The sequence below is a fragment of the Lepidochelys olivacea genome, assembly GCF_965140295.1.
Source record: "Lepidochelys olivacea isolate rLepOli2 genome assembly, chromosome: 5".
Classification (NCBI taxonomy): Eukaryota; Metazoa; Chordata; order Testudines; family Cheloniidae; genus Lepidochelys; species Lepidochelys olivacea.
Window position 1 is genome coordinate 109,814,607 of NC_140415.1, and position 21,351 is coordinate 109,835,957.

At 38.7% G+C, this 21,351-nt stretch overlaps 1 protein-coding gene across 1 annotated transcript in view; it reads right to left on the reverse strand.

Annotated features, from left to right (window-relative positions):
* Positions 1–5,458: 5,458 nt before the first annotated feature.
* The window catches only part of ZDHHC21 (zDHHC palmitoyltransferase 21), a 53,789-nt gene continuing 37,896 nt past the window's right edge, over positions 5,459–21,351 (reverse strand). The window contains exons 8-9 of the mRNA XM_084627774.1: positions 6,224–6,267; positions 5,459–5,716 (exon numbers count right to left, since the gene is read on the reverse strand). Coding sequence (XP_084483900.1) covers positions 5,584–5,716; positions 6,224–6,267 — 177 coding nt within the window. The 3' untranslated portion in view covers positions 5,459–5,583. The remainder of the gene's footprint in view (positions 5,717–6,223; positions 6,268–21,351) is intronic.

Consider the following 21,351-nt stretch of genomic DNA (forward strand, 5'->3'; position numbering starts at 1 on the left):
GGTACATTTAGGTGTTTATTTCACAATAGTTTAAATTGTAACTATTTTAATGCAGATTAAGTAATATTATTTATCCTCAGTGGGATATGAGACATAGTTCTTTTGCCATATATATGTGGAAGAAGTGACTTATTTCGCAGGAGGTCAATACTCCACCATATTTGGAAAAGATCAGTTAGTCTTTTTAGTAGGGGGATGTTATATCCAGTTGGAAAACTGGGCTCAGGACTAATTATAAGCACTGTTTGTTAGCTCTGTCTTGTAATACAGTTGGTTAGTTAAAGAAAGCTACAGTGGTCTCTTATTATTTGTGGTTGGCAGTAAAATCAAGTTTGGGGAAAAGAAGGGTATAGAAATCATAGACATATTAAATGATATGATGTATCTTCTACATGACAGAAAAGTCTGCTATTGTTGTACTGATGCCAGAAAGGCTGGCAGATTATATACAACTTATAAAATAAGCATAAGTTTTGCTGTGAACTAGTGAAGCCATTTACGTAACTAATGTTTCACTGACTTATTATAGCAAATTCTCCGTAGCAATGATGCTCAGATACCATCTTCATGATCAAGGCTCCTTACATAGATAACTAGAGGTTTGCTACAATACAAACTGCAACAACTATTTGCTCATTACTGAAGAAAAATATCATTTGCATATTTACTGAATAAAACTGGGCAGCACTGGATGTGCTTTTTAAAGAGTTCTGTGTCAAATATTATAAGGTGATGAATGGAAAAGAGGGATACAACGTACATATAAATTGTATAGTTCCTGCTGTTTGCATCTTGTTCACAGTTTAGAAAAGCTGAAACAAACAACTCTTTTGGAGCCATCCTAACTTCCTTTTTGCTGGATATGAATCTTTCTACCCCATTCATCCTCTTATAAGATCCAAGATGCACAGGAGTTTTCCTACTGCAAAGTCTGTCCAACCATCCACGTTCTTACATCGGCACCATAGTCATGTCTATCAGTTGCCTGTTTCTTCAGTGAAATGCAAACCTGATTAGTAATAAGTCATACCCAAGACTGAAAAGAGAATATTTCTTAACTTCACTGCCAGCCAGAACTGTTTTTAGTAACATTTACAGAGAAATTATTGTGATGTGGCTCACTCATTTAAATGCCCAGCACCAAAGATATACTGTTGGCCAACATTTAACTAGGAATCTTTCTTCCATTTAGTTTCAAAATGCCCATGCTGGTAGCTCAGATGTCTTAAGTGCAACTTGAAACCACTAGCTCACGGCAAAAGATGTTAATGTTCCAAATGCCTTACTGTCCAGACTCCAACCAACCCTTCTGGTGTCATACTTCTACTACATCACAACATCCCGTTGCTAAAAAGGAAACAAAATGTTTCCAGAGCACTCTCAGAGCTTGGATTTCCATTTATATGCTGCAGTAAATATAGCTATTATTGTCTCATAGCTAATATATCTACAACAGTCAATTACATGTGTACTTATTAGTAGGCAATCCCTTAGTACTGTTCATATTCACAAGGTTTATGAACTTTATAGCTTGTCTCTATGAGGAGTTATTCTGGAGTTGCTATTCCTGAATAACCTCCTGTGTAGACACTCATTATAGATTAATAATTCACACAGGGAATGAAACAAATAACTACTCTGCATAAAATTAATAAAACCCTACTTTAATCTGAATTAATTTCCCTGTGTAGACAAGCCCTACAAAAGAGTAATAGAGTAGATTAATATTAAAACCTGACCAAAGTCGCAATACAACAGAAAGGGAACAAATGCAAGAAAATAAATAGCAGCTAGTATACAGTACCGTTCTTCTCTCTCCAGGCTACTTTGAAATGTGGTTCTGTCCCTCTTCCGATTTTGATATCATCCACAAATTTAATCAGAATTGAATTGACACCAAAGAAACAGGTAGCTGATAGAAGTGAATAAAACTAGCTACATGGGGTATAATATGAATAGAGTTTTTTTTGTGTGTTTGTGTTGGTTTTTTTTAAGATTAGGTGGTCAAATATATCATCTGAACCACCAGAGCCCCAAATACGGGGCTACAGCTACAGAGAGAAGTGTTACTAGCATTACTGCTGGAAGATCCTTTACATCTGTGAGAGAAGCAGCTCTGGAGATCACAATTTCAGAACAACTGCTTTAATAAGTGAATAATATGAGAATGCTCTTGCCCTAAATTTTCAAAGAAGACAATTGATTTTGGGTGCCTAACTTCAGACACATTGAAGAGGCCTGATTTTCAAAAGATGGAAACTCAACACTTTCTGAAAATCAACCCCTTTAAAGATGTCTCAAATTGGGCCCCACAAAATTTGAAGATTTTATAGAAATAAACAGCAGAAACGCAAAATGGGGTAAAAAATGAAGCAGATCACTCATTATTGTCCTAATATTATCATTTTGTATAACTGAACATTACAGTTGCTGTGGGCAAGGTGTGGGAATGGGATTCAGAGGCTGAAAAGGGTAAGGTCTACAAGGAAGTCCATCACTGTGAAAAAGTTTGAGAACCTCTGCACTTTGGCATTACTATGCTCACATAACAGTCAACAGACAAAACTTAAGAGTGTATCATATAACATGAGAATGAGTATCTGGTATTTCAGCAACAGTAACTCTGATGCTTTATTTTTGAACTCTAATGTACAACACATTGCTCAAAAGGAATGTCAGGATTGGGTTATGCAACCTATATTTTGCCTCACTTGACAAAGAGAGTATAGTTATAGAAACCACAGACCTATTCTGAGGATTTCCAAAAGGTCTGACATATTTCATTTTTATCTGAGCCGAGGCAAGACAACAGTGCTTTTGTATTTGGGATATATGCTAGAGCCACAAGAATATAGATTTCTGCAAACCACATACTTTGGGTGTATTTTTTCCATTCTCCTCAACAGTTATGTCTCCAAATCACCATTGTCTGAGTATGAGGCCTCAGCAATCTATGAACCATAACTGCAGGGACATAATCTCTTCTCTAATACAAGAGCTAATGTCATTGCATGACTTGGCCAAAAGAGGGCACTTGGGGAACAAGAGATGAAGGGCTCTCCCTAAGACTTGAGTATATGTCAGCTTCACCACTAGCCCAACCGGCCAGAGTCCTAAATCAGTACGTACTAGGCAAACACACCTGCTAATCAACCAAACTGGATAGCTTGTAAACTGCAGATATGCATATGTGTATACATATGTACAGTTTACAGTATATACATTCAGACTTTGTTTCTGTTTAACTCAAGATCCGTGTCATTTTAGGATAAGGTCACAACCTAGTTATTTCCTCTTATTTGGAATATATTTACAGAATATTAGATTTAGACTAATTGCTATTTTTTGTCTCTAAAGATTTCATGCTCTCATCGTTTCAGGTATAGGTACAGTTTACCAAATTTAAACACACTGTTTACAATTCATGGTCCAATACTGCAACAATTTATGTATTGCAAATGTGCTTTACCCAAAGTTAAGTAACTGAAAGGAAGATGTAAGAAACACAGAAGGAATAAATATACATCCCACAATGAGTGAATCAAGGACATTTAAACTTGTTGATCTTCTCTTTAATCAAAGGCTTCAGTACTTTAAATCAGTGTTTCTCAAGCTTTTTGATACCAGGGACCAGCTTGCTGCCTTCCTAAACTGTATCAGGCAGATCTCAGGGACTGGTGCCATTTTACAGACTGGTAGTTGAGAAACACTGATTTAAATGATACAACCTGCAAACTATGCTAATTCATTATCAAGAAAAGTAAAAAAAATAAAATAAAATCCTAACCCTGTATTTATATACGTGTGTTTTTGTAAAACACGTTTAAGCAGAATGAAAACAACTTAATTTCCATCCAGAGTATTACAGAGGATACAGTAGGTGACTTCCTTTTTCTTAAAGGAGATGCAGCAGTTACTTTATACAGTGCCCATTTGTAAATTTCAAAGGCCACCTCAACATTTTCATCACCTCTTGGACATTTTGAACTTTGATTTAAACATCAGCCATAAGATTGTTCTACAGAGAAACTAACAGTGAAAGAGAGAGTGAAAGGAACTTTCACTCAGAATGCTAGAAATCCCAGATATCCTGGATGAATAATTTTCAGCTTATGTCTTGTTTGCTTTGACTATTCACTATTTGTTATTCATGTTGTATGGTAGTCACCTAAGATGCATCCTGCTGTTTCTGCTCTTAGACTGGATGATAAACCTTTTCGGCAGAATAGTGAGCAACACAAACTATGAATTTTATCTTTGTGAAAATTCATGAAACTTTCAAGATTCACAAATACCTGACAATTGCTGAGACATACATGAATAATAAACACAACACAACACTCTAAATCATAGCAAAACAAAGGCAATACTTCTATGTGTGCATCAGTTTACTATTTGACCAGCTCTAATCTTAAGGTTAACATTTCTTGTTAACCACTTCTAATAAGAAGCGACCCTCTTATCCCAGAAAAAGAGCAAAATGGTCTCCTGTCCACACAATACACAGAAGAGGAAGTTAGTGCAGTTCAACGACCCTGTTTACATAGAAATTAGTGATCTATAACATCAATATTTACATATAAATAAAATACTTAAAAAGTACTTTCCATACACATTGTCCATTTCCATAAACACCTGAAAAGTAATCCTAATTCTAGTTCTAGTAGTGACTAACCAAAACAAAATGTAAAGTATAACTTTAGTGACCACACACTACTTTGTATATTCATACATGATACTTTATATTGACTGATTAAACCTGCATTTTTTAAATGTATGTACTCTAATATTCGTACCATATCGATTATATGTGCAATTATTGCAAGTTACAAGGAAATCCTTGTGGAGAAAACGGAAAAACATGCTTTATATCTGCATAGTTTGCCCAAGAGTGTTTGAGCTCATAGCTTTTACTGACACAGGGACAATGATAATCTATTGTATTAAGACTACATTTTTACAAAACTGAGACTATAAGATGCAAGATCTCCCTTTATATCTTAAAAAAACTTCTGGAAAAAGTTTAGGAAAAAGGCTGCTTCTGTTAAAATACCACCTTTTTCCAGTGCTGTACTGCATGATTAATATCATGCGTCATAAATAAAAGAAGGCATTTAGAAAATTTTAAACACAATTAGCAGACAAAGACCTGTACATAATCTAGATAAATCTACTAATAAAAAACACTAAAAAATTAAATGCAGAATGACACACTTTGTCTGAAATCTATTAATCTATGTAAACTTCAGTGTTTCCTTAAAAAAAATAAAAATAAAAATATCCAGTATCGAAACAAAATTGGGTAACGTATCTCAATCATTTATGTTTTTGTTATTAACCTCAAACACACAAGAAATCCCTCTGGAAAACTAATTTGAAAGTAAATATGCCTTAAACTTAGAACTAGTACTAATCCCACAACAGAATCAAGATCACTATTAAAATAAAGCCTGGGGCACATTATGATGTCTAAGATTGGTGGGTGGATTTTAATTGACTTGAAGACTGTCATAGTTCTATTATCATAAAACCGGTAACGCACTTCCAGCATGGAGGACCCATCTGTGCCCACTATCCATCTGTTTAGACATGATTGGCAAAGTGGTAGGGAATTCGCAGTGGTTGCCGCTGCCTGAAAGGAATAAACCACAGGATCTTCCAGCGAGTGCCAAAAACTTCTGAGAAGGTCTGCTGCCATGGCTTTCGGGGCTTCGATCTACAGAAGACAGCATTATTAGTGAAAGACAGCACTCCCATGGTGCACTTCAGTCAGCTAGAACAATACAGATTGGCTGGGGATCCATTACTGGACTCTGATGAATTGTGTCCCAGCATCACAAATACAGCTTTTCTTTCATTATGACATGCGGCTGAGATTTAACTTTGGATAGGAGAAACTGAATCTGTGTCGTCAATCAACTACAGGCAACTTCTGAAGGGGAGGAAATTCTCAGGAGCAATTAAATACATGTCAGCAACACAGTAGCAAGTGCCTTTTGATCTGTGCTTTCGAGACAACATATAGTTTTGCTTGCTTTAGGTAGGCAGGGAAGAATAATAATCTGTAGCTATTTTATATAAAAACAAGTATAAAAATAGTGAACCACTGCTACAGAAAAGAAGCAAAAACATGATAGCATGAAAAAACTATTACCAGTGCCTTCAGTTTTCTTTCATACACATATAGTTTTTAAGCTCTATTAGGTCTTTATGTTGTACTTACATTTCTTCACAACAGTTTGACATTTTTTCTATACTAGTTGTATCCTGTTATGGGAAAGAAAACATTATTAGAAAATATTTCCTCACATACCTAACTTGCAAAAATGTTATCATTAAAGTATGTAAATAAAGAATGAACTGATCCTTAATGTAGATTCTTTTGGAGAAAATCTAGTAGGATTACATAGAGCTATACCCCATACAAATATCAAACCATTGTAAAATTTCATGTAGAGCAGTTGTATTCAGCCTGATAAATTATCATGCAGAAAAACTATTTTCTGTGTAGACTTTTAGAATGGGACACACTATGGAATGCTAACAACCAGATTAGAACCTTTCTATAGCTAAATTAATCAAAACGTTATTTATCCAGAGGACATTTTAAAATAATACACACAAAGAACAATACTTTTCTGAAAAGCACATTTTTGTCATGCTTTATACAGTCACCTGTATAACGAATGTTGTCACACAAAAGATTATCACAGGGACAAAATAAATTTCCACCACTATTTAAAATGTCACCATCAGCAGAAGTACTTCAAAAAGCAGATTAAGTAGTTTTAAAATATTTACTTTCACAAATAGTGCAATGTGAATAGTGCCACTAAGAGTACATTAACACAGTTTCAGTGATCTCTAAGTAACTGCTGTAGATAAAGGTGATTTTGCTAAAATTAAAGATAATAAAATTAAAGAACATCTTAACTGTTTCTAAAGTTAAGATAAACCCCTTCTATAACTTATAATAAAATTCATAATTAACTTCGAAAACCAATATGGTTTGCTTCATTTGACAAAGTGCTTTAATTGATAAGCAATTTGTTTTAGCTCACAGCATTTCCAAATACATCTTTAAATGCTTCCAATGGTTGTACTTTTGTGTGTTCATATTCCCAAGGTGTGTGTCATAAATGAAAACCATTATTTTACAAGTCAGTGGTACTTCAGTTTTAAACTCAAGCAACATTATAGTACTTTTGAAGGGATAAACATGGATCATTATGTCCCAGAATAATTTAGACCATTTGATCCAAAATGTAATAACTCAAAAAAATTTTTTTTTTCAAGGCAGTTTGATAGGTCTCTCTGTTAATGATTAATTTAGGCAGGTACATAATGTGTCTGTCAGATTATATACTACTTTTTGGATGAAACAAAGGGCCTGTCCCTTCTACCTGGGTAGCCAGTGAAGATCCCATTTTCTTGAATAGTGGTTTTGTCCATCTCTGTCTTTAGCCAAAATTCCATCTTCTATTATTGTGAACTCTACAGATGCCTGAATTTTAGTTTGACAAGCAGTTTGAAAGCTTTCAAATGAGAGGCACCAAATACACATTGCTACCACATGATGCTTCAGTAAGTTCACATCAATGTTTCCATTTTAAATTAAAGCTCCCTCTATAGTTGCAAAGATGTTTCAGTTCTGGAAATCAACCTCTTGATAGTACCAAAAATAAAGCCACTTTTAAAACTAGTGACTAATTAGACAATTTCAGAATGAATGGTGCTGCTGTGGGATAGGCTGTTAGCTCAAACCTCTCCCTCCCTTTCTCCTCACATAATTCCTATTTATTAAAGCTTTGAGGCATCATACTAGCACTTTTGTTTCCAAAAATAACATTCCAAATGTCAGGTTTCAGAGTAGCAGTCGTGTTAGTCTTAGTATAATCTAGTTTTGTAGCATGTTTTTTTACATTGTTGACCCATTAACATTTTTTGTACTCATCTGAAAATCATAACATTTATAACTTTGGACACTGACTGCTGAAAGCAAAATTCTGATTGAGTGGTTGTACTTTTTGACTGAGTCTACAGTTTGGCAGGGCCTTTTCACTGACATTACAGCATCAATACCTATGGAATGATCATCTAAACTTTCTCTCTCATAACCCACTACAGCCTTTACATAAGTGAAAGGGTTAAATAGGAAGAGGGCAAAAGTTTATAGACCTCTTTCCACTCATTTAAAAATACTAAAGATTTTAGCTGGAAAGGCAGTGAAAGCAGGTGGCCATCTCTCTCCCCAGAATGAAAAATTCTGAAGTCCACCTGCTAATGTTTTCAGTTTACATCAACTGAATTGGAAGCACAGAATGCCTTGTTTGTGGGATACCTTTTCAGAATTTAAAGCAGCTCAGCCACTTCTGAAGAGCTGTGAGCTAGGCTGAAAGGAATGGGAGGAAAGGAGAGTTCTCCTTTGAAGTTCAGCTGCTTGAGAAACCAAGTCCCCTCTGCTGCTTCCCTCCCCCAGCATGGCTTCCAAGCAGCTGGGCCAATTTGAAAATTACTTTCACATGAAAGTGAAACTTCACAGCAACCTAAGAAACTTAGCAGCCAGGCTTGGGGAGGAAGGACACAATGGGCATTTTTTCAGTATGCTTCTTAGACAGCTGAAACATAAATATCCTTCTTCCTCCTCACAGCTGAGACAGGTCCAATTCGAACCAATGATTCAAGGGTGAAAGGATGCAAATCCTGTTAATAATATCCTGGAACATCAGAAAGAAATACCATATTTCAGGAAGGAATGCTATTTTCCAAAGTACAAATTCAGTCCTGCTGGAAGGAAAGCTAAAGCTGCCACAATAAAAAACCTTTAAAGACCGACCTGAACACTGGAATGAGCCAAAACAATGTCTTTTTGCCCATAATTTTCTGTAATCTCTTTGAAATTAATTCTGATGTGTGATGGAATAAACTGGTTCTTGTTCACATCCCAGTTTTCTATTCTGCTTCACGCTTCAATCAAGTCAAAAAATGTTTTGGACACAATCTTTTGCTGTGGAAATCAGTGGGTTAGCACAAATTTCACTACTATGACTTCAGTACAGAATCAGCCAAGGAAGAAGGAAGACCTTATTTAGACACCAATATGAACGATCTCACATTTACATAGCATCTTTCATCTAGCTAGAAACCAAAGCCCTTTACAAAGCTTACTGATGGTACAAATGCTTCAAAGTAATCATTTTACCCATCTCTTGGGGTGAAATGTGGCAACTGTTTAACAATAGACTGCAACAATGCATACTAGTTTAGAGCAGAAAGAAGAGAATAATATTTCAAAGGAAAACGCAGGATGGAAACATAGGAAGGCAGAATGTAATTTCCCCAAGTTACAATATGATCAGGTGTCTAGAGTGCCTTACTCCACCAAAAAGGGTCGGGGGAACTGTAATTACCGCATATGGGCAGGACTTACTATGTCTAAGTCTCATCTTAAATAATGCACCTTCAGCAGCATAAAGGCCTTTAATATCACATCCATTCATTCTGTATAGCTCAGAGGAAAGAGTGCCATCCACTGAATCACCAATATCACTTCCTGCTATATCAAAGCTTTCCCTAGTAGTCCCCTATCCTATTGCTGATTCTGGCTGACTGTGATTAGCTCTTTGTATCTGAGATCACAGCTTGTGGTGATATGGCCACAGGCCACAGCTCTTCAATAAGCAAAATATATAGTTGGAAAAGTAATGAACCAGTGAAAGACGAGGAGTGTCTGACTGATTTAAACCTGACTGGTTTTTGTTTTGTTTTCTTTTTTGAGGGAGAAGAATGGAAGCGGGACAGAAGGCATCTGTTTTAAAGTTTTCACCAGGATAAACTTCGATGTTAGAAAAAGAATTCTAAAATCTTATTGAACTAGTGATTTTATTTCTTTATTAACCATGGATATAGTTATCAGGCTCCATGATATCAAATGAAGAAAGGAACCACAGGTTTGACAAAACACTTAGTAAGAGGATTCTTTGACACATGCATCAGGCACTTACCATTACTTCCCTGATTCAGAGCAGAAGCACTACTTCTACTGCTCTTTTTATCTGCTTTCCCCAACCTCCACCTCTCAAACAACAAATCAGCTTTTCAAAGAAAACAATGAAAATGAATTCAATTATATTTTCAAACTTAGGCCCCTAATGGTTTGTCTACACTGCAATTAAAAACCTGCGGCTGCTCCATGCCTGCTGACTTGGGCTCACAGGGCTCAGGCTGAGGAGCTATTTAATTGCAGCGTAGACATCTGGGCTTTGGCTGGAGTGCACTAGGATCCTGTGAGGTTGGAGGTTCCTACAGCTCGGGCTCCAGCCTGAGCTGGAATGTCTTCACCACAATTAAACCACCCTGCAGCCTGCACCTCGCAAGCCGGCACGGGGCAGCAGGCACGGGCCAGCCATGGGTGTCTAACTGCACTGTATACACACCCCAAGTCTTTATTTAGGAGCCTAAAAAATGAATTAATTTTCAAGGGCTGACCACCCAATAGCGCCCAGCAATGTCAACTTTATTTCAGGTGCCAAATGAACAGAATAACCAACATTCTAACGTATGACCTCACCAGAGGACTATAGGTCAGAATATTGTCACGGTTTATTATGCTTCTATGCAAAGCATTAGTTTGTTCAATGTTAGTATTCTGTTCAACCTAAGAGGCTTTGGTTATCTGTATGGATGACCAGCTTCGAGTCCTTGAAATACTAATATTCTTAAGAGCTATTTTTGGTACTGATTTCCAGCTAATTCTGATGTTTAAAGTTTTTAATTTACAAATAACTTTAAAAGTAGCACAAGTATGGCATAATTAATACAGTCCTCTTAACGTCTGCCTTCAAGAAAAATGAGAAGGTTACTCACCTTGTGCAGTAACTGAGGTTCTTTGAGATGGTTGTCCCATGGGTGCTCCACTTCAAGTGCTTTGGTGCCCTCTGCTTGTAATCGGAGATTTGTAGGAGCATCTCGCGCTGCTCAGAGCTGTTACCTCACGTTCGCAGCCAACCGTCCCCCCAGTTTCTTCTCTACCCCAGAGGATCAGCGTTACATTCCAAAGTAGAGGGGAGGACGGGGGTAGTGGAGCACCCACAGGGACAACCATCTCAAAGAACCTCAGTTACTGCACAAGATGAGTAACCTCTTCTTCTCTGAGGAGTGTCCCTGTGGCTGCTCCACTTTAGGTGACTATTGAGCAGGGCACCTTAGTGGAGGGGAGGCTTCGGAGTTGGTTCAGGGATGGTAGATAGCATCATGAGTCCAAACTGAGTGTCTGTAGCTGATTGCTATTATAACATGTAGTGTTTAGTAAAGATATGGACAGATGCCCAGGTAGCTGCTTTGCAAATGTCCATGATGTGTACATTATTGAGAAAGGCCACCAATGTTGATAACGCTCTGGTGGAGTGTGTGCAAACTCCTAGCGGAGCTGGTAGATGGCTGTTTTGGTAACACAAATGGATACAGCCCGATATCCATTTAGATAGTCTCTGTTTCAAAATGGTTTGACCCTTGGAATGTTCTGTGATAGAGAGAAATAGTCAAGATTATTTTCTGAACTTTTTGCCCTTTCTAGGTAGAAAACTAGTGCTATGCAAATGTCTAGCATGTGAAATGAGGCCTTCCTGCGGTCGACATGCTGTTTTGGGGAAAATACAAGTAAGTATATGGGTTGATTTAGATGAAAAGGAGAGGCTACCTGGGGTATGAATTTGGCATGTGGCCGTAAGATCATTTTATCTTTGAAAAATGTGACATAAGGTGGATGTGCCATTAGGGCACCTAATTCTCCCACCCTTCTTGCCAAAGTGATAGCAATGAGGAAGGCCACCTTCATGAATAAGTAACAGAGAACAGGTTGCTAGGGGTTCAAACTGTTTCCCCATAAGACTGCAGAGAACAAGATTAAGATCCCACATAGGAGTTGGGTCTTTTAGTGTGGGATGTGTGTTTTCTATGCCTTTTAGAAAGTGTTTAGTGGTTGGGTGAGCAAAGATAGTGACTCTGTCCACCTTGTTGTGGAATGAGGTGATGGTGTACTCTGATGGAGCAGTTGGATAACCCCAATTTTTTAAGGCCCAGTATATAGTCTAGGATCCTGGGTAATGGTCCAACTGTGAAGAAATATGTTTATCATGGCACCAAATGCAGAATTGTGTCCACTTCTGTGTGTGTTTTCTGTGTGCTTTGTCTGCAACTGTTCAATAGTATGTCTTTCACCTCTTCAGAAGAGTCTTTGTTGACACCCATTAGCCATGGAGTAACCCGTCCTTGAGTTGGAGAAGGGCTAGGTTGGGGTGATGGATGCGTCCTGAGTCAGAAAGTGAGGTATCATTGAAAGGATTTGAAGTGGTTTCACTGCCATCTGTCTCAGGTCTGGGAACCAAGTTTGTCTGGGCCATGTGGGTGTGATGAGAATAACCCTGGATTTGTCCTGCCTGATCTTGTGATGACCCGACTCAAAAGTGGAATCAGAGGGAATGCATACATTAGCGGCGCTTCCTATTTTATGAGGAAAGCGTTGCCCAAGGAGTGGCATCCATGTACAGCTCTGGAGCAGTATTGTGGGCACTTTGCGTTCTGAGCTGTTGCAAATAGATCTATAATGGAGAACCCCCATAGGTTGAATATGACTGTGAGAGTTGCATGATCCACCTTCCACTCATGAATTTGTGAGAAGTCTCTGCTCAGCTGGTCCACTGTTGTGTTCTGACATCCTGGCAAGTAAGATGCCGAAACGTCTATGTTGTTGGTGATGCATCAGTTCCAGAGGCGTATTGCCTCTGTGCACAGAGGATATGATCGTGCTCCCCATTAGCGGTTTATATAAAACATGAATGCTATATTGTCTGTAAGAATCTTGATGGTCATGTTTTGGATTAAAGGAAGAAAGTGCTTGTATGCATTTCTGACAGCCCTTAATTCCAGTATGTTTATGTGCAGGTTGGATTCCGATGGAGAGCAGCGACCCTGGATTGTATTTTCGCGTAAATGAGCTCCCCATCCCACAAGGGAGGTGTCCATAGTGATCACTGTAGTAAGAGCTTTCTGTTGAAAGGGGACACCTGAGCAGACGTTTTGTGATTGTGTCCACCATGTGAGCGAGTCCTTTACCCTGCGGGGCATAGTGAGACATCTGTTGAGAGACTGTTTGTGTGCTATGTAGACAGTGCAAAGCCAGGCCTGTAAGCATCTCATGTGTAGCCTGGCATACTTTATGATGAACGTCAATGCAGCCATGCGCGCCAGAAGTTGTAAGCATGTTCTGGTGGATGTTTGTGGACTGTGCATGATCGTTGTAATCAAATTGATTAGGGTGAGAAAGCGGCGTTGGGGTAACCTTGCTGTTGCGGTGAGGCAACTGAGATAGGCGACTATAAAATTCCAGTTGTTGGACAGGAACCTTGTGGACTTCTGCGCATTTATCTGTAGCCTGAAATCTGTAAAGAGGGTTATCATGGTTTGTGTGGTGTTTAGTGCTGCCCATTGTGTTGGTGCCCTTAAAAGACAGTTATCTAGGTATAGAAAAATCATCACCCCCTGTCTGCGGAGGTGAGCTGCAACGATGGCAAGAACCTTGGAAAAGACCTTTGGGGCAGTTGACAGGCTGAAAGGGAGTACTCTGTACTGGAAATGTCGGTGCCCCAGGGTGAATTGCAGGAATCGTCTGTGCACTGGATGAATGGTAACATGAAAGTAAGCGTCTTGGAGATCGAGGACCGAGAGCCAGTCTCCTTTCTCTAATGCCAGAATTATTGTGGATAGAGTCACCATTTTGAAATGTTGCTTTCTCACAAATCTGTTGAGTTTTCGTAAATCCAGGATGGGTCTCCATCCGCTGGTCTTTTTCTGAGTGAGAAAATAATGAGAATAAATCCCTCTCCCTGTGTTGAGCTGGTACTGGTTCCATGGCACCTAATAGTAAGAGGTGGTTTATTTCCTGTTGTAAAAGGGGCTCGTGAGAGGGGATCCTGAAGAGGGACGGAGAAGGGGTGGGGTAACACTTCTGGATAATTTCCAGAACCCATTTGTCTGTAGTGATGGTGTTCCAGACTGGGTAGTATGGTGACAGATGGTCTCCAAATGGGCTAGAGATCAGGTTTAGTTCTGGGATCAAAGAATGTGGAGGTCTCATGCCCTCAACCAAAGCTTGAAAATGATTGTCTGGAAGTAGATGGTTGAGATGTGGAAGGCTGGTCTTGGCATCTTTCCTGTCTTTGTTTACAGCATTGGTCATACCGTCTTTGAGGCTGGGTGTATGTGGCAGCTCGAAATTGATGGTTGTAAAATCAGCCCTGTTTCTTTTTGTTCGCAGGAACATAGATACCCAGGGTTTTTAAGGTGGCCCTAGAATCCTCCAGGGTATCTAAAGACACATCTCTGTTTTCCTCAGAAAATTTCTGACCCTCGAAGGGTAAAGTCCTTGCTGTGGCCTGGACCTCTCTAGGGAACCCAGAGAGGTGGAGGCAGGATGCCCAATGTATGATCACGGACGTAGCGGTGGAGCAGGCTGCCATGTCTGCAGAGTTGAGAGAGGCCAGTAGGGCCATCCTGGCGATGCGAGACCCTTCGGAGATGTTAGCCTTATACTGTTCCTTTTTGTCACCTGATAAAAGTTGACATTTTAGTGAATAGGTTGTGCGTGTATTTGGCTAGTAAGGCTGAATAATTAGTTATGCGAAATTGGAGTGTAGCTGAGGAATACACTTTCCATCCAAAAAGGTTTAGCCTTTGCCAGTCCTTATCGAAAGGGGCGGTTTCAGCCCCTTTTGCTAGCACATAATAATTCTTGTCAGATCTCTTACACGAAGGTGGGGCTGTGGCAGGTGTCTGCCAGATTATTTTTGCAGGGTCCATTAATGGCAGTATTAATAGGCAGTGCAATTTTTGCTGATGGAGATGCCTGGAGGATGTCTGTAAGCTTGTGGAGGGTCTCTGGTACCTCTGCTAAGGAAATGTCCAGGGATTCAGCTACCCTTTTGAACAGATCCTGGAAGGATTTGAAATTGTCCCCTAAGTGTGCGGAGGGGTGGGAGGTGGGGTGGGGGGCAGGGTTGGCATTATTGTTTGGTCTGGCAATAAAGACGAAATGCGGGTCAGTGGCAGGTGTGTCCTCGGGTTCCTCTATCTCCTCCTCCTGCGTCTCTGAGGGAGCTGGGACAGGTGGTAAAGCGAATTGCGTTGTTCTAGAACTTGGTAGATAGTGGGGGTCTGAGGCTCTGGGCCCTATCCGGATCCCAGTATGCTAGTTCGGTTGAAAAGTCATAGGAGGTGGTACCCATGGTTGAGCCTGCCTGCCTCACATATCAGCAGATGTTTGATGCTGAGAGGACTCTGGCTTAGGGGAGAAGTGGCGAGGGGTGTATACCCCTGCCTCAGAAGATACTTGTTTTGAGAAAGGAGGAAGATAAGGCCGTATTCGTTTCCCTCTTCTTGTTGTCTTTTGAAGCTGGAGACCCACCTGGGAGATGGGGGCGGGGGGCTGGGAGAGGGGGAATTGAGGAGAGAGAGAGAGAGAGAACAGCTAACAGAATTTTTTTTTTTTTTAAGGTTTTAAGTAAACTATAAAATACAGGGTAAATAACAGGAACAATAATACAGGGACAGTCCTTGAAGAAAAAGCATCTGACCAACTCAATAATCTGGTCCTCCGCACTCCAAAACCACCTATTGTCATTAGAATTAGTGTGCATGTGGTTATTCAGAAACAGAAGAGTTATAAGGATCGCTAAGTCAAGCAAAAGAATTCAAGGTTAGATTAGTGTGAAATGCAAAGAAATCTCAAGGAAATAAGTAGAAAAGCTACAGTTAGCTTATAATTTTAAGAGCTGAAGCAAGGGATGCAGCACAGGTGTTGCATTTGGTCTCTGGTGGTGGGGTGCTGACTGTCTTCTTATTTTGGCAACAAGTCTGAAAAAGCAGCTTGCCTGCAATCTCCAAGGAAAAGAAGATGCTGCAATGACTAAGGCTGTTATGAGAGGGATGAAGAGATATCAATGAGAGCTGAGTGAATCCTGCAGACCAACCTAAAGAAGCACTTGAAAAAATGACCCCACCTGGGTGAATGCCGGCTAAGAGGAATACATCTTTCATAAAGATACTTTTTAAAATTAACATAACTGACTACTTGAAGAAAAGCATTAAAAGAAAAGATAATGTGCACCAGACAACAAATTGTGCTAGAAGATGGAATAATCATGAACTAACTTATGATGGAACAAACATATTGAAAGAATATTTTCCCTTTGCTTAGACCGTAGATTTGAGTTTTCCAATCGACAAACACCAATTTGTAATTCTCAGGACTAACTCTGAAGCATGGAGCAGAAATCTCTTGTTCAATTACTTTCTTGTGGCTAGCAGAAGTGATGTCTAATCAACAGAGCTCTACTTAATACCTGAATTATAATGAACGCAAGCATACGGTCATATCTGCACAGTGCATCGTTTCCAACCCTTCAGTGCATTGCAATGTAGAAGGAGAGAGCAATTAAGAAGAAAGAGGGAAAAAAACCTTAGTGGCCCTTCTGAACTTGCAGCCATAGCTGTTATCTCAGAATACAAGAGAGCATACTGCTGTACCTTAGTATTTGAACAAAACATCAGTCTTTTATTTCTTTCATCTGTCTACCAACCTTTCACTGTGCATATGGAAATGACAGGTGAGCCCTTGTGAAGTATCAAATATCAACATTTCATAAGGAATGCTAAATATTTTTAAATTAATGTTTCTATTTACTGTTTGCCCAGACAACAAGGCTGGCCATACTGTATATAGGTTATCAGTCTCATTATGATTTTACTTGTGGCCAAATTTTTTAAAAATTATTTTTAATCTAGAATTTTGATGTGATTAAATGTACATGATTAGGGTTTGTTTGTTTGTAAATCTAGCCTGGAAATTATTTGAATAATCTGGGTTCAGGCTAGTTGTTCTATTTCCCCCTCTATCTTTCTTTGATTAAAAAGATTTCTCTGTGTGAGAGATTAAAAAGAAAGTTGCATTATGCTACCTCTGGGGAAATAACCCAAATTCTCCTCAGTGCCTTGATGAATCTGGCTAAGCAGATTTTTTGGCAGATTATGTATTTTCTGCCCAATTTGTCAGATACCTAAAAAAGTGATGTGATGAAAAGAAAGCATCTGACAACAATTTTGGGAACTCATGATAACTGGAGAGGGAATAATAAGAAAAGATCAAGAGCGACTGTCCAATCTATTTCCAAGTTTGTGGTGTTTTAGAGGCAGATATATGCATAATTAGATCACACTATGACATTTACCATTTCCCTTAGTCCTCATCATTACCACCACAAGGAACGTTCAGAGAACAAGGTTTAGCAAATCAAATCTGACTACTCTCCTTTCTCCCCAAGAAGCTGCTAGCTAAATGATCTGATGTATAATTTGACAGAAAATTAAATATTCTAATAAAAATCCTGAACTTTGTAAGAGGTCACACTTTGCCTTATTATTATGGTTGCTTATTTCAGTGTCTCAGTTTTATTTACGCTTCCATTCAGAAAAGCATTTAAGTATCTTAGATACAAAAACTATTTCTTACCGCAATTGCCTAACGGGATTATTTTAATTTCTGTGTTTATTTCCATGAAGAGGATAAGAAGTTTTTTACAATATTCTAATATGCAGAATTTGTTACAACTGCAAATTATACTTTCAAAAATAATGCCATCAATTCCCTTTAGTAATACTGTATGTTACTTATTTAAATAAAAATATTTACTACTCATTTTGAAGTTTATGTTGGGATAAACAAAAAAAGATACCTGGTGAGATAGGTGGGGCTCTGATTATTTTTCATAAGTAAATTTGTGAAGATGCAGGGTGTAAAACAAATTTACTCCTTATGCTTTAGACCATGTCATAAAAGGGACTGGATGGTTTCAATCATAATTTTTAAATAAAGTTGTGTTTTTGAAATTACCTGGAAGACAAAATGCTTCAAAGATAGAGTAGGATGTTAACTATATGAAATAAATATAGACCACATTTCTAGAAAAAATAAAATAAAGGGTTTAGCAGGTAATACAGTAATAATTTAGAAATCGAAAAGACCTCTTAGATGATCTAGTCTACTATCCTCCATTCAAGGACTGTGTATAATTGCTTTCTACAGTTTAATTTTCAGAGCTTTATGCAGCTTTCTAAGGGTAGATTTACCTATATTTGGATGGGGGTAGAGAAGGCAGAAAACTGGGGGGAGAGGATGGGGGAGAGAGAGGAATAAGAGTAAGGGAGAGACAAATGGACAGAATGTTGCCTGAATACATTTTCTAATAATTTTCTATTTTTGCAGTACACACACACAAAATACCATAATTATTTTCTATTTTATTCTGTCCAGGTACAGGCGATTGCCTTAAAATACTGATTTCCAACTCTGGCCCTGACTGTTGCATTGGTAAACTTAATTACAAGGATTTATAGTTCTTTGATTACATTTCTGGTGTGTCTGAAAAATAGGTAAAGCCCTCATTATTTGACTAATCAAAACAGTATTTAATAGATTATCTGATTAAACATATGACTGCAAATATTTGTAATGATAAGATACTTAATTATTGAGACAAAAAGCATTTTGGATCAGAGTTATATCATTTGTGTATTGATGATAGCATAAGAAAATATGTGATGTACATTAAAAAGTAGTGGATTAAAATTGCAAAGTGGGGAAAGAATAGCAAAACTGCAATTAAGTATTTTGAATATATTTATTCCTTATTTACAGAATAGTTTTAATTATGTAAATGTAGTATTCTTTATATACTTCATCATTGAGAATGATTATCTGAGTCACCGTTTATACAACAAAAATGCAGGGATTTTATCTGCTGATCTAAATTTCTTTTCTTTTCTTGTATATTTTTCAGTTTAAAATTTTCAATTACCATGCATTGTTAAATAAAATATTAATCTCCTAAATAAAAACTGATATCCCCCAAGGGGACAAGTAAAATCCCCCAAGTGGACAACAATATTACACAAAATTCATTTGGATAAATTCAACTTTTTCTTCATTTCCCTAAGTAATGGGAATTAAAACAATCAAACAAAAACACACAGGAAAAAAAAGGAACATAAACACAAGTTATCCTCTTTTTAAAAGAAAAGCAAATCTAATGAAATGAACAATGTCCCTCTTAATTTGTCAAAGGCAAGTGTTCATCAAAAAAGCTCAAATACTGATATATAAGAATTTACAAGTTATTTTCAGGAGTTCACTGTTTACAACTAACAACAAAAAGCAGGTGCTGAAAGCCATTTGCCACTTGGTGATGAAACAACACACAATACAGTAAAAAGAAAAGGAGTACTTGTGGCACCGTAGAGACTAACCAATTTATTTGAGCATGAGCTTTCATGAGCTACAGCTCACTTCATTAGATGCATACTGTGGAAAGTGTAGAAGATCTTTTTATATACACAAAGCATGAAAAAATACCTCCCCCACCCCACTCTCCTGCTGGTAATAGCTTATCTAAAGTGACCACTCTCCTTACAATGTGTATGATAATCAAGGTGGGCCATTTCCAGCACAAATCCAGGGTTTAATAAGAACGTCTGGGGGGGGGTAGGAAAAAATAAGGGGAAATAGGTTACCTTGCATAATGACTAAGCCACTCCCAGTCTCTATTCAAGCCTAAGTTAATTGTATCCAATTTGCAAATGAATTCCAATTCAGCAGTCTCTCGTTGGAGTCTGGATATTAAGTTTTTTTGTTGTAATATCGCAACTTTCATGTCTGTAATCGTGTGACCAGAGAGATTGAAGTGTTCTCCGATTGGTTTATGAATGTTATAATTCTTGACATCTGATTTGTGTCGATTTATTCTTTTACGTAGAGACTGTCCAGTTTGACCAATGTACATGGCAGAGGGGCATTGCTGGCACATGATGGCATATATCACATTGGTGGATGTGCAGGTGAACGATCCTCTGATAGTGTGGCTTATGTTATTAGGTCCTGTGATGGTGTCCCCTGAATAGATGTGGGCACAGTTGGCAACAGGCTTTGTTGCAAGGATAGGTTCCTGGGTTAGTGGTTCTGTTGTGTGGTATGTGGTTGCTGGTGAGTATTTGCTTCAGGTTGGGGAGCTGTCTGTAGGCAAGGACTGGCCTGTCTCCCAAGATTTGTGAGAGTGTTGGGTCATCCTTCAGGATAGGTTGTAGATCCTTAATAATGTGTTGGAGGGGTTTTAGTTGGGGGCTGAAGGTGACGGCTAGTGGCGTTCTATTATTTTCTTTGTTAGACCTGTCCTGTAGTAGGTGACTTCTGGGAACTCTTGTGGCTCTATCCATCTGTTTCTTCACTTCCGCAGGTGGGTATCGTAGTTGTAAGAATGCTTGATAGAGATCTTGTAGGTGTTTGTCTCTGTCTGAGGGGTTGGAGCAAATGCGGTTGTATCGCAGAGCTTGGCTGTAGACAATGGATCGTGTGGTGTGGTCAGAGTGAAAGCTGGAGGCATGTAGGTAGGCATAGCGGTCAGTAGGTTTCCGGTATAGGGTGGTGTTTATGTGACCATCGTTTATTAGCACTGTAGTGTCCAGGAAGTGGATCTCTTGTGTGGACTGGACCAGGCTGAGGTTTATGGTGGGATGGAAATTGTTGAAATCATGGTGGAATTCCTCAAGGGCTTCTTTTCCATGGGTCCACATGATGATCAACATAGCGCAAGCAAAGTAGGGGTGTTAGGGGAGGAGACCTGAGGAAGCGTTGTTCTAAGTCAGCCATAAAAATGTTGGCATACTGTAGGGCCATGCGGGTACCCATAACAGTGCCGCTGATTTGAAGGTATACATTGTCCCCAAATGTAAAATAGTTATGGGTAAGGACAAAGTCACAAAGTTCAGCCACCAGGTTAGCCGTGACATTATCGGGGATAGTGTTCTTGACGGCTTGTAGTCCATCTTTGTGTGGAATGTCAGTGTAGAGAGCTTCTACATCCAAAGTGGCCAGGATGGTGTTATCAGGAAAATCACCAATGGATTGTAGTTTCCTCAGGAAGTCAGTGGTGTGACTTGATTATCATACACATTGTAGGGAGAGTGATCACTTTAGATAAGCTATTAGCAGCAGAAGAGTGGGGTGGGAGGAGGTATTTTTTCATGCTTTGTGTGTATAAAAAGATCTTCTACACTTTCCACAGTACGCATCTGATGAAGTGAGCTGTAGCTCACGAAAACTTATGCTCATATAAATTTGTTAGTCTCTAAGATGCCACAAGTACTCCTTTTCTTTTTGCGAATACAGACTAACACGGCTGTTACTCTGAAACACAATACAGGAGTTAACCTAAATGATCACATTAAAATGCTTATAAAGGACAAGAG